The 14,107-nt window shown below is 43.7% G+C and overlaps 1 protein-coding gene across 2 annotated transcripts in view; it reads left to right on the forward strand.

The window, feature by feature from the left end:
- Nucleotides 1-14,107, forward strand: part of SLC1A2 (solute carrier family 1 member 2) — a 168,796-nt gene that overhangs the window by 110,886 nt on the left and 43,803 nt on the right. For both annotated transcript variants that reach the window (XM_037999521.2, XM_008002055.3), the window contains exons 4-6: nucleotides 72-322; nucleotides 6,502-6,670; nucleotides 11,099-11,225. In XM_037999521.2, coding sequence (XP_037855449.1) covers nucleotides 72-322; nucleotides 6,502-6,670; nucleotides 11,099-11,225 — 547 coding nt within the window. The remainder of the gene's footprint in view (nucleotides 1-71; nucleotides 323-6,501; nucleotides 6,671-11,098; nucleotides 11,226-14,107) is intronic.

The following is a 14,107-nucleotide window of genomic DNA, read 5'->3' on the forward strand; positions in this document are numbered from 1 at the left end:
TGGAAATGTAGACACAGGTCATTAGCACAAATGTAATAGAATTAATCCTTCTGCATTTCTTTTCAATCCAGGGTTGTCAGGCCTGGATGCTAAGGCTAGTGGCCGCTTGGGCACAAGAGCCATGGTGTATTACATGTCCACAACCATCATCGCCGCAGTGCTGGGGGTCATTCTGGTCTTGGCTATCCATCCAGGGAATCCCAAGCTCAAGCAGCAGCTGGGGCCTGGGAAGAAGAACGATGAAGTGTCCAGCCTGGATGCCTTCCTGGACCTTATTCGAAATCTCTTCCCTGAAAACCTCGTCCAAGCCTGCTTTCAACAGGTAATCCAGAGTTCAGATGTTCTTTCTTCTCCAGTCCTCTAAGTTATCAAGGCGATAACTTAAGAGTCTATTTTGCCGGGCACGGTGGCTCAAGCCTGTAATCCCAGCACTTTGGGAGGCCGAGATGGGCAGATCATGAGGTCAGGAGATTGAGACCATCCTGGCTAACATGGTGAAACCCCGTCTCTACTAAAAAAATACAAAAAACTAGCCGGGCATGGTGGCGGGTGCCTGTAGTCCCAGCTACTCGGGAGGCTGAGGCAGGAGAATGGCGTAAACCCAGGAGGCAGAGCTGGAAGTGAGCTGAGATCCGGCCACTGCACTCCAGCCTGGGTGATAGAGTGAGACTCCGTCTCAAAAAAAAAAAAAAAAAAGAATCTATTTTAACAGATCAACTCTGGTAGAAATTTTCTTAGTATGTAATTATCTCTGTCTAGGCCCAGGGATTCTATGAGGTGGTTTAGGGCAGGATCTTGGGATTAGAGTCTCCTGGTTTTAACTTTTTTAAACCTCCTTTTTTTTTTCCAGCTCACTTAATATCTTTTTGCTCTGGGATTGTCCTCCTTTTCTCTCTCTCTCTCTCTCTCCTTATATCTATCTCTTCCTTTCCTTTTTGTGCATGAGGCTGGGAAATGTGTCTTTGAGTCATCCATGGGCATATTTTTATTAGCCTTGCCCACAGCCTTCTAGAGTACATAGGGGTTCTTAAACTTGGCAGTAAAGCCAAACCACCAATGGCACTTTTAAGAAAATACAAATACCGTACACAATCAGAATCTCCAAGGGATGAATCTGGAGCTTGGGTATTTTTTTAAATTGTGGAAGTAATACATGCAGATTATGAAAGATTTAGAAAGTATAGAAGTACATAAAGTAAAAGTTAGAAGCTTCTACTTTCCCTTCTCTAGAGCTACTTCTGTTGAGAATGTTGTTTCCTCCCTATATTTTTCTTTTGCCACATATGCAAGTGTGCATAATCTTTAAAAGAGTTCAACCCTGGCCAGGCGTGGTGGCTCATGCCTATAATCCCAGCACTTTGGGAGGCCAAGGCAGGGGGATCATTTGAGGTTAGGAGTTCAAAACCAGCCTGGCCAATGTGGTGAAACCCTATCTCTACCAAAAATGCAAAAATTAGCTGGGTGTGGTGGCATATGCCTGTTATCCCAGCTACTCAGGAGGCTGAGGCAAGAGAATTCCTTAAGCCTGGGAGGCAGAGGTTGCAGTGAACAGAGCCACTGCACTCCAGCCTGGGAGACAGAGTGGCATACTGTCTCGAAACAAACAAACAAACAAAACAAGAATTTAACCCAACGGTACTCCATTGTTCATAAAATGTTACATTTGACTTTTTCATTGAAAAATGTTTTAAAGTCATCTCTTCTTTTTTTCATGATTGCATAATATTTTTAAAGGATAAATTCCTAGAAGTAAAAATGCCCTGACAGGAGTTTTATATTTTGAGTTTGCTGGCTGTTGCAAAATGACACTACAAAAGTATGTAGCAGTGGGTACAGATTCCTTAGCAATGTACACTCTTGCCTGCTGCATACACGCCTATACATTTTTTTAAACTTGGGATTTTTTTTAAATAGGTGATTTTACTGAGTGGAACCACTGAGTTAGCTGAGTAGGCACCATCCACTACCCTGTTTTCTAGCCCCAAGGCCTGCTTAGGCTAGAACACACTCCACACACGCCAGTTCCCATGAACCTGGGCAGAAACTAAGCTAAAACCAAGCAGTCTCCTTCAGCCATTTCCAAGCACAGAAGAATGAGCTTAGGAAACAGGTAGCTTAGAAGAAAAGTGTGTATTCCTAGCTGTCTCTAAAATGTAGTCCTTAACCATTGCTGAACCCAGATTACTCTGTTCCCTAGTTTCAGATACCATTTTAGTGGTAAATGTAGCACGGACCTATATTAAAGGAAACCACTTCAGACCAGGGAAGTTAGATGCAGAAATAAATAGAAATAAGCTGGAGGAGAAGGTGCTTACTGGGCTCCATCTGTATAGCATGTTTGCCCCTCAGCCAGCCTGCTCAGAAAGATGAATTGACTTGCTTTAGAGTGAGACACACAATTGGGTGCTGTTCATTCTTAACGTTTTGGAGAGAGTGTTCTGGGATCGCAGCTGCAGGAGGCTGAGCTGGTAGTAGACTAGGGGAGAGTGGAGCATGGGAGGGACTGGGAAGGACAGATTTGGACTCAGTTCTGTGCCTGGTCATGCCATGCTCTGTGAAAAAAGGAAGGCAGGACGAAGAAGCAGGCAGGCTCCTGGAGCTATTGCTCTGGTCTTGGAGTGAACTTTTGTGGAGCTGGCCACACTCATACTCGGTGAGCGTTATGGTGGATGGGCAGTCTTTGCATGCAGCTGCCTGTGGCAAGAGGTGCTGTCTGCCACTCTGGAATAAAGACATGAGCCATTCCCTTCCCCATCCTGGCCCTGACCCCAACTTTGCCAAATTCATATGAGTACTGAGCCTTGGTCCCCCAGTAGGCTCAGGATCAAGGTCCCTTTGGGTTAGGACAACCTGAAGAAGAATGGTGTAGAATCCACCTCAGGGAGAGAATGGGAACAGATTCCTTAGGCCTGGGAGGAAGGCACTGAAGAGGACTTGAGGACAGGAAACTCTTTTAAAGGGACATGGCATTTCCAGAGAGAAAGGGTGCATGAGAGACATCTGTGTCCATGAGTACAGCTAGAAGTGATTTAAAATAACCTGTCTTGAGTGGAGGAGGCTCCCTGACCAGAGTTAGAAACAGAGATGTAAAGAGGAAGATGAGCTCCCCCAAGAGAGGAGACTGCCTCCTCCCAGGTGACAGGGCCTGGTTTGCCCAAGTCAGGTCCCTGTGTCTTTGTGAGCAGGGAGGTCTCCTGCTTGCTATTTGGGGCTTACTCTGAACTAAAGTGAGATTTCCAAGAGAGTAACTGGCTGTAAGATATGGCCTTACAATATTAAACCCAGAATCACCTGTTCTTAAAAAATCTCAAGTTTAAATTCTGAAGGAAAAGAACATGGGTTCTTTTCCTCCAGAAAATTCAGTGATTTGTGTATGTTCACTCGGCCAATACTTGTGAGCAGGACGGGCTGCCAGGCTCTCTGCTTTGCACAAGGATGCCATGGGGGAGGAGAGAGATGAGGACCCTGCCCCAAGGAGCTCACTTACATTAAAGGGGAGGGAGGTAGACCAAAATAAACATCAGGGAAACACAGAAGAGACTTAAACATTGAGACAGGTGTTCTTTGAGGGCTAGAGGCAGGATGATAGGCTGGTGGTAACTAGGGGAGATGTTTGAGCTGAGAGGATAGGGGATCAGAATGAGTTAGGCCTACAAAGAGCTGGGGAAAGATGCTTCTCCGTAGAGGCACACATATGCAGAGGCTGAAAAGTACTTATAATGTTCAGAGAAGAAAAAGGAGGCTGTGTGAGGCCAGTGTTAGGGGTACAGAGACTGGAGGAAGGTGAACTCAGCTCAGGCATGACTTGGTGGGCCAGGGGAAGCTAAGGATATAGACAGGGCTATAGATAGCCACACTTATCTATAGGCTGTATGTAGACAAGAAGAAAGCTGAGTAGGTAAGTTTATGGTTTTGCAGGTTTTACGGTGAGACATGATGGTGGCTTAGGGTCGGGGAGACTGGAGTTGGCACCTGCTATGCTTTGGATGTCTGTCCCTTCCAAAATTCATGGTGAAATTTAGTTGCCATTATAACAATATTGATAAATGGACCCTTTGGGAGGTGATTAGGCCATGAGGTCTCTGCTCTCATGGGTGGGATTAATGATGCTATAAAATAATGAGTTTGGCTCCTTTGTGCCTCTCTTTGCCTTTCTACCTTCTTCCATGTAATGATGCAGCAAGAAGGCTCTTGCCCGATGATGATACCTTCATTGTGTACTTCCCAGTCTCCAGAATGGTGAAAAAACAAATTTCTGTTTATCATAAATTATCCAGTCTTAGGTATTCTGTTGTAGCAGCACAAAACAGACTAAAACAGCAAATACATGAAGTTGTGCAACCAAACAGGTTCTGTGAATCAGGAACTCAGGCAGAGAACTAGGCCTGTGTTCAATGTTCCTATCTCCTCAGCTTCAACTTACACTACTGGCCTGTGCTATTTGGAATCTGGATTTCTGGAGTCAAGCATAACTCATCTTGAATCCTGCCTCAGCAACTAACTAGCAAGCTGCCCTTGAGTCGAGGGGCTACTGTTGACCTAAGACACAATGGATGTAAAACAGGTAGCAGCTGGCCTCCTGCCTGATCCTGGCCACCACCATTCATTTAGATCCATGAGTATTTCTCTTTTAAACCAAATTTAGGCTTCTTTAGCATTCTTAGGATAGGTTGACAGTTGACTTTGGTCCCCTTTCCTTTCCTGGGAGCATGACTCTGCTGTTCACGGAAGCTTCTCTTGTGATCCTTCCTGCATTCACTCTTCATACCAATGTTGCCCAGATGAAGGGGCCACATTGAGGGGAGAAGTGGGCTGCCTGTTCTTCCCTCACAAAGCTGGCCCGAGGCTTCCTCTCTCCCTGCACGAGTACATGTGGCCAGGCTAGAACAGAGAGCACCCTCCACTCCTCAGAGAACACTGACCTCCCTTCCCTTCCATTTTGGATAACTGGCAGTTCAGCTTTGCTTCCTATGGAGCCCAGCACAGTAGGATTGGATCCCTATAGCTTAACGTACAGCACAGCCTGTGGAAATAACTCAATGGAGGTGAGGTCATCTGAGTTGAAGTCCCAGTTCTGCCCATAACTCCATGACGTCCAACAAGTCACTTGACTTTCCCATGCATCTTCTTCCATATCTATTCAGGGTTCAGCCATCTGTTACCTACTACATGCCGGCACTGACATTCTAGGATACTGCATTGAGTTCTATTTTAATGCCCCTGGAGGTGGTGTTTTTTAGCCTCAGATGTGGATTTTTATAGCACTCTGCATGTAGGGTGCCTGGCACCTTTAAAAATAGGACCACTGCCATGGATGTCGAGGAATAGCGGGAGAGGTTCCTTGTGAGTCATCTGACAGAGACGCTTGGGGAACATTGAGCAAGGCTTGGCATCACTGCTCAGAAGGAGTGGCTGTCTTCCCACCTTGAATTTGGATCTGAAATATGAGCAAATGCTCCTGCCATGGTGGCTGCTGGCAGCTGGCACTCTTGGTGCCCAGATGGAGATTTCCAGCCGAGCCTGGCTCTAGAAGGAGCCCAAACTGAGGCAGCCTGTGATGCCCCTATCCAGTGGGGACCAGGTTGGGGGAAAACAGGTGGATCATGAGTTGCTGATCTGACCCCTGCCAAGGCTTCCTATTCTTAACCAGACCCAGGGCCCATCACAACTGGAAGGACCATCACAACTGGGAGGACCATCTAACTAGGTCTCACAATTGGGAAGAGCATCCAAGTTAGACATTTCATACTGTTTCTGAGCTACAATCATAGGAGTGAAAGAAAACATTTATCCCCCAAGTTTAAGACTGTGTCCTATTATTGACCACAGTACTTATAGTACATTTGCAAATTATTTTTATACATTCTATACTTATGAAATCGTGTCATTTGCAGCAACATGGATAAGACTGGAGGTCGTTATCTTAGGTGAAATAAGCCAGGCACAAAAAGACAAATATTGCATTTCTCATTTATATGTGGGAGCTAAAATATTTGAACACATGGAAAAATAGTGGACAAATAGATAACAGAGGCTAGGAAGGGTGAGTGTGGGGGAAAGGGAAAGGATGAAGAGAAGTAGCTTAAAGGGTACAAACATACAGAAATATAGAAGGAATTCATTCAATGTTTGATAGCAGAGTTGGATGACTGTACTTAAAAAATGCATTGTACTCAGATGATAGACACCTTAAATGCCCTGATTTGATCATCACACATTGTATACATGTAAAAAATTCCTCATGTACCCCATAAATTTGCACAAATAAAAAATTCTGTAATTATCTGTGATTAGGACAATTGTATCTCACTGTGTATAATAAAACACCGCTTTGTAAATACAGACATAGGAAATATTCTCCAGTTTTCATAATCTTGTTTTGGCATTTCTTAATTATTGTTAACCTGTTGGGAACCTTAAAATATATGACTAGCCAGGCTTTTTTTTCACCTCATAGGCCAAACCTCAACTTTATGCCTTTTTTTCCCCTCACTCTGTTAGATTCAAACAGTGACAAAGAAAGTCCTGGTTGCACCACCACCAGACGAGGAGGCCAACGCAACCAGCGCTGTTGTGTCTCTGTTGAACGAGACTGTGACCGAGGTGCCGGAGGAGACTAAGATGGTTATCAAGAAGGGCTTGGAGTTCAAGGACGGGATGAACGTCTTAGGTAGGCCAGCTGGTGGTCCGGGATTCTGCTTCCCTGTCTACGGCTGGGCTCTCCTGCACTCCCTTTTCAGAAAACTGATGACTCGGCTGTCCTCTAGGTGGAGCAGGAGGCTCTCTCTGGGGAACAATTTGAGGGTCACTGGGACTGAGAGCTGAGCGATTTAAGGAAGAGGGAGAAGGGCAGAGGAGATCATGAGGGGACAGGGCAGCCAGAAGCTGGGTATGGGAAAAAAAGAAGGGAGCTTACCGTCATTGGGCACATTCCCTGACTCTCTGTGTGGTATTAGAAAGTCACTTTCTCTGACTCTCTATGTTGTTAAGTGACACATCTATTGCTTTCATTTCTTAAGCATATTTTAAAAGCTGCCCCCATGTACTGGTGCTGTGCTAGGTGTGGAGGCTGGACCACCGCAGCTCTCATAGTCTGCAAACAAATGCGATGCTACCAGGACTGTGAAGTGTTGGAGTAGGTACCAAAGGAGCTTTACCGATTATCTTGTTTTACTTTCTGGGATCCCAGTGAGCTCTTTCTCCTAGCCTGGTGCCTTCTTAGCATGCTATCCTAGAGGTTTTTGGGGCTCTGCAGTTGGGCAGACCTGGGTTTGGATCCAGTATGGGCCACTTACTGGTTATCTGACCTTGGGCAAGTTACTCCATTTCTCTGAGCCGCATTTGTAAAATGGAAATGGGATTGACATCTGTTTAGTAGATTATTGTGAGGATGAAATGTGATTGTGCATATAGGGCACAGTAGCACATGCCATGTGCTCTCTCCATATGAGCTCTGATCATTATTCCAAGTGGGTGGAGAGCTGAGGAGTTCAGTAAGAAAATACCTCCATGAGGGACAGAGGTTTCTTACCATGTGAGCGACTCTAGTCTGCCCAGTTTGCTCTCCTCCCACTCAGTGGGTCCACTCCCTTCCATAACGTCCATCCACCATTAGAATGGTGTCTCCTAGACAGGAAATAGGGGTGTTTGGCCAAAACCTGAGAGAAATGGTGAATCTGGATGGATGAAGTATGTTTATTTATCTAAGCACAATTTCTGAAGGTTTGGATGACAGCTGCTTAGAGATGAATGGGCTCAGTAGTCCTTTCACATTGTCATCTAAAAGATCGCATGGCCTTATCTCCTTAGTTGGGTTGTCAGATAAAATACAGAATGCCCAGATAAATTTGAATTTTCGATAAAAGGCAAATAGTTTTTTAGTGTGCGTCCAAATATTGCATGGGACATAAGAATACTAAAAAAAAAAAGCATTCATTACTTACCTGAAATTCAAAACGTAAGTGAGTGTCATGTTTGTTTGTTTGTTCCAAATTTGGTAAGCCTACTTCTTAGCCATCCAGAATGGTACAGAGAAAGAGGAGAGAGAGGGAGCAGAATTGCATAGTCACCAAGAAGCAGAAGCAGATCTTTTTTGTTTGGCCTGGCAGGAAGCAGGTTGGGTGAGTGAGAGTAAGGGAAGAGATGAACTGACTAGGTTTCTGGGCAATGGAAGATCAATAAACATTGTTTAACAACCAGTGGGAGGTGACAGGTGGAAGGAGCAAGGAGAAGGAAGGAGAGAGTTCCTCTGGGGAGGTTTTGCAAATATTCCCAGCACCCACCACTGAGCAGCTCTTCTCCCTCACTGTCCAGCTATCTATGTCCCTTTTAGGACCTTCCTAACTCCCCCGTGGTCCTTTCTGGTGGGTCATAACTTAAAACACCCAACCCCCTTTTGTCAAAGTGTTCCTCAGTCTTCTCCATACTCTGGAGGAGTTTGAGGCCATGAACAATGGGGCCAGGGCTTTGGAGTGAATCATTCAAAGACTTTCCTGGTTGTTTCCAGAGTCTTGGTGGATTCTGGGAAGTCACAGGACCTTTGGCTCTACTGGGGAGTTTCAACACAACTCACTACTCTGTAACCCCAGCGGCCAAGTCCAAGAGGGTTTTGTTCAGATGGAACACCCCCGTTTCAGTGAGCAATTTCAATTAGGCAACGTTTACAGAGAAAAATTACAAGCTGAATATGGTTTCCATCCAAGTGCAGATCAAGGCTCTGGAAAGCCAAGGGAAGTTAAACTGTTGAGAAACTTCCCATTTACAAATCATGGCTGAAATAAGGTTCTTTCCATGGTCTTCTGAGGGTGGAGATAGTGGCTTTTTTTATTTTTTATTTTTGCTGTCTTTCTGTTTTTTGTCTTTGGAAAGTCCCGAGGATTAAGCACTTGCAATAAGTGAAGATACAACCCCAGCTCTTGCCTCCCACTTCTTTAAGGAACCACTGCTCTCCTAAAAATCCTCCAGAAACAATTCTGGGCTCCACACTCTCCCAACTGCTTAAATCAACTCCAACTCTTCCTTTAAAAACCTATCTCTCGTAGGTATGGCTAGTTTCTGCTGACACTGAATGGAGCTTTTTTAATTCCAGTTCTTTGGGACCTTGATACCTCAGGCATTTTTTTCTTAATTTCAAATGAAATTAACCAAGTAATATGAGCTATTCTCAACCAGAATATTCAGATTGACTCTCTCTCCCCGCCCACCTAGCAGACTCCTCTCCATGGGCTTGAGAGAAGGACTTGGGAATGGCTTGAAATTGACTTTGTACATTGCTGCAGGACTAGTTCCCTCTGTCCTGGATCTAATCTTCCCTAAACCTTTGTCTTTCCAGGCCAATAACTCACTTATGAAGTCATTTGTCAAGCTTTCTAGCTGAGAGCAAAAAGAGGAGATACTAAATGTGAAGTATTAGCAACCCCAAGTGCAAGTGATGGATTCTTTTTGCTGAAGATAGAAAGGATCCAGCAAAGGGTAGTTAGACAATCTGGGTTGATATGTGTTTGGTGTAAAGAGGTTAATGGGTTAGATGGCTAGGGAAAGGGTAAAGTCAAAGGTTCAGAAAGAAGGAATTTCCTTCTAAGAGAATCAAATTATGATGCTAAAATTTACTGAGTATGGGTTAAGACTTTAGGCATAACTGGACACCATAGGAAACTGGATATAATAGGGAGGGACTGGAAATTAGGACTGCCGAATTGAGCAGGTTAGGTGTGGAGAAGAGGAAAGAGAAGATCGCTCATACTTCAGAGTCAGAGAACAAGTCAGGTGGGCAAGCAAAGTCCTGTAGCCAAGGACATAGCAACATTGATTTATAGAACATGTAAGTAGTAAGAATTGAGACCTTAAGATTGGCAATACTAGATCAGGGGTCAGAGGTCAGGGAGCACATGGGGATTGGCAATTAGAAATCCAGATAGCCCCCAGGCACTACTGGAAACACCTGTAAGCCGCACAGTATACCCCAGTCCCTGGATGCATTGGAGTGAGACTCCAGGCCTGAGCATGAAATACCAAGGGAGAGAATGGAAGGGACCAACAGGAGTGGTAGGAAGAGCAAAGCCAGGCCTAGCCTTGGAGGAACTAAAGTGTAGGGCAGATTCCCAGGACCTCAGGCACAGGGGATGAGGTGAAACCAACACAGAAGTAAGACTCATGGTTGGGTATTGGAGTTGGTCCAAGACCTAGCGCAATGTGATGCTGACATGAAGAGGGCAGAGATGAAGCTCCTTAAATCCTTCCTGGGGTTAGGATTGACCTCGGAGGCTGATGTGAGGCTGGACTTAGATACAAGTCAAGAATGTCAAGTGAAGGAAGAAGAGAGTGGAGAGACTAGGAACTAGCAAAATGTGACAGTGAATCTATATTCTGTCTTTATGATCCTGAAAAAACAAGTAAAATAAAAAAGAAAGCATTCTAACCACTTCAGTCATGAAAAGAATTGTGACAAATTCATAAATAACAGATTACATTTTTTAAAAACTGGATAAAATGGAGTTTCGGATTTCTTATTGTTTTCCCTTTGATTTTTCAGTATTTTTTTCTCCCTGTCATTTTATGTAAGTAGTAATAAAAAATAAATTTTACATTTAGGATTTTGTAAGAGTGAAACATACCAGTCATACGTTGATTTGGGATAATACCAAAACAAACTAGATGTAACTCTAGCAAAGAATTTATTGGCTAATTGGTCTCTGCTATTCCAATATTGGCTCCAAAGTTTGCATGATAATCCCCAAGTCCCAACAAGCCTTTACTCGTTAATCTGTGTAATAATGGAATCTGCTTACACATGACTTCATAAGTGAGGGGAGGGAGAAGAGAGCACCTTTTAGTTCGGAATGAAAATGAATACATTTTCCTGAACCTAACACTGCTTACAGTTTAACTTACTCATGTGGAAAATGTTCAAGAAATCCATAATTATCCAGGGGAAAGTTACATTCAGTATGAAATATAATGCTTTTTTCTTTTAGTGTCTAATTCATAGGGTAACCAGCAGTGAGAACATGGCTCCATACATTTGGGAATGGTAAAGAATGAGGAGAAAAAATACATTCTTTGTAATTTGTCCTTCTGTGTAATGTGATTCACCCAACAGGTCTGATAGGGTTTTTTATTGCTTTTGGCATCGCTATGGGGAAGATGGGAGATCAGGCCAAGCTGATGGTGGATTTCTTCAACATTTTGAATGAGATTGTAATGAAGTTAGTGATCATGATCATGTGGTAAGTGGCCTTGTTCTTACTTCTTCTTAGCCGTGGGTTGAGAAAGCCTTGGGGTCCCCAGAGGATACTGGAGCTCTCCCTGCAGGAACAAGTTGGTATAGGCTGATCAAAGGTCTTTCCAGAAAGACCTTGAGAAAGGGATGAAAATATCTTTTTTGGAGCTTCCCCTAGAACAAGGGTAGACAACTTATGCCCCTTGGGCCAAATCTAACCTACTGTCTCTTTTGTATGGCCAGCGAGTTGAGAATGGGTTATATATTTTTATGTAACTGTCTTAGTTGGGTTGCTATAACAAAGTACCAAAGACTGGGTGGCTTAGAAACAACAGAAATTTCTTTCTTATGGTTCTGGTGGCTGGAAGTTCAAGATCAGGGTGCCAGTATGGTTGGGTCTGATAAGGGGCCTTTTCCAAGTTGCGGACCAACTTCTCATTGTACCCACAGTTAGAAAGATAGTTATTTATTTTTATTTGAATTTTATTTCATTATAATTTTATTGAGACAGGGTCTCACCCTGTCACCCAGACTGGAGTGCAGTGGTGTGATCATGGCTTACCACAGCCTCAACCTCCCTCACTGCAGCTCAAGTGATCCTCCCACCTCAGCCCCTCAAGTAGCTGGAACTACAGGTGCACACTACCATGCCCAGCTAGTTTTTGAAATTTTTTTGTAGAGACGAGGATTTCACTATATTACCCAGGCTGATCTCAAACTTCTGGGCTCAAGTGATCTTCCCACCTACGCCTCCCAAAGGGCTGGGATTATAGGCATAAGCCACCTCGCTCAGCATGAAAAGAGATTCAGAAAGCTCTCTGGGGTCTCTTTTACACAGTCATTGTCTTTCCATGTGTTATAACAAAATACCTTAGACTGGGTAATTTATAAACAATAGGAATTTATTGCTCACCCTTCTGGAGGCTGGCAAGTTCAAGATCAAGGTACTAGCAGATTTAGTATCTGTTGAGGGCGTATTCCTCGTAGTTGGCACCTTTGTGTGTGTCCTCACAGGAAGGGGAAAACAGGCTCCCTCACGTATCTTTTATTAAGAGCACTAATTCCATTGAAGAGGGCAGAGCCCTCATCACCTAATCACTTCCCAGATGGTTCACCTCTTAACACCACTGCCCTGGGAGTTAAGTTTCAACATATGAATTTGGGGGACATATGAATTCAACATATGAATTGCAGTTTTTGCCATGACTTTCAATGGCAAAAACCACAATTACTTTTGCACCAACTTAATAATTAACTTGCCTAAGATTATTATAGCTAGGTAGAGGAAGAGCTATAGTTCATATTGGTATCAAAATCCTTGATACCTAAGCAGGTAGGTTTTTTGGTTTGAATCGTCTAAACAATATTGTTTCCCCTTGATTTCACGTGTGTTTATAGTCAGTGACTCTGAAATCTAGGGGAGCCTAGGAGAGCACGAGGATCTACTCTCTCATCGTGGAAGCTCTATCGTCTTCAATCATAGGGAAACTTTTGGTGTCCCATATCCATCAGACAGAAAGCTTTTTACTTGCATTTGTTTCAGATCCCTAGGATGGTCCTGTATGTCTGCCTAGAAAAAAATAAAACCACTCTTAGACCAAGTCATACCTGTGTTCTCTTTTCCATAGGAATTCTGGGTTACCTATTCCCCATCTTTGCATGTTCCAGGCTTACCCACTTTCTTTGCCAAACCTCTTCTGATCCTTTTCCACTTTTCTGTAGGTGCCTTTCATGGAAATTCCAGCTGCTTTTTCTCTTCTTCTTTTTCTTTTCTCCCACCCCACCTCACAAGGACAAAAATCTGTTCTTATTTTTTATCTCCACAGAACCAAACATGGTGATGTGCCTGTAGTCAATTGTTACTAAAACTTTAGGAATGAGTGGGATAGCTGAAAATGCCAAGATTTCAAATCAAGAAGATGTTCCTCACTATTTCATGAACCATATTTAGCAGACCTGGCTTGTTCAGATCATTGTTTTACAGTGCTTTTAAAACACAGAAAGGATGCTAGTGAAATAACATGTTCTCTTTCATGATTGTACTGATCCTTCAGCTTCTCAGGCAATGCTGGATTTCTGGATATTTCTTTCGTATGAAGATTTGGCAATATGGTGGTGTTGTAAAACATACACACACACACACACACACACACATATATATATATGTGTGTATATATATATATATATATATATATATATAGAGAGAGAGAGAGAGAGAGAGAGAGACAGAGAGAGAGACAAAATCTTGCCCTGTCGCCAGGCTGGAGTGCAATGGCGCCATCTCAGCTCACTGCAACCTCCGCCTCCCGGGTTCAAGTGATTCTGCAGCCTCAGCCTTCCAAGTAGCTGGGATTACAGGTGCACACCACCATGCCCAGCTAGTTTTGTTAATCTTTAATAGAGACAGGGTTTTGCCATGTTGGCCAGGCTGGTCTCAAACTCCTGACCCTATGATCCGCCCACCTCGGCCTCCCAAAGTGCTGGGATTACAGGCGTAAGCCACCGCTCCCAGAGGTAAAATGTATTTTTTAAGTCCTTCAGATTCATCTGAGTCTGTTGAGAGTTTAGTACATAATACACAAAGCAGAATAAGTCTCTTGCTTAAACATTAGGATTTTCCATTGTTTCCTAGAATTTCTAGCAGATTATGCATCTTTACTCCAAATATGCAGCCCATATTTCTGTAATATGATGCCAATAACATGGACAATGTGTGTGTCCTTCCTACATCCATACCAATGTGATTTCCACTAAACCCCTGCAGGAAAGGGAATCTTCTAGGACATCGGATGAGTCAGTGGGATGAAGTGTAGCCTCCCTCCTCCCCAGAGATGGAGGGTGGTGGTATGAATTAAGAAGTTTCCCATTCATTGAAACCAGAACTCCTAA

Source organism: Chlorocebus sabaeus, chromosome 1, assembly GCF_047675955.1.
Source record: "Chlorocebus sabaeus isolate Y175 chromosome 1, mChlSab1.0.hap1, whole genome shotgun sequence".
Classification (NCBI taxonomy): domain Eukaryota; kingdom Metazoa; phylum Chordata; class Mammalia; order Primates; family Cercopithecidae; genus Chlorocebus; species Chlorocebus sabaeus.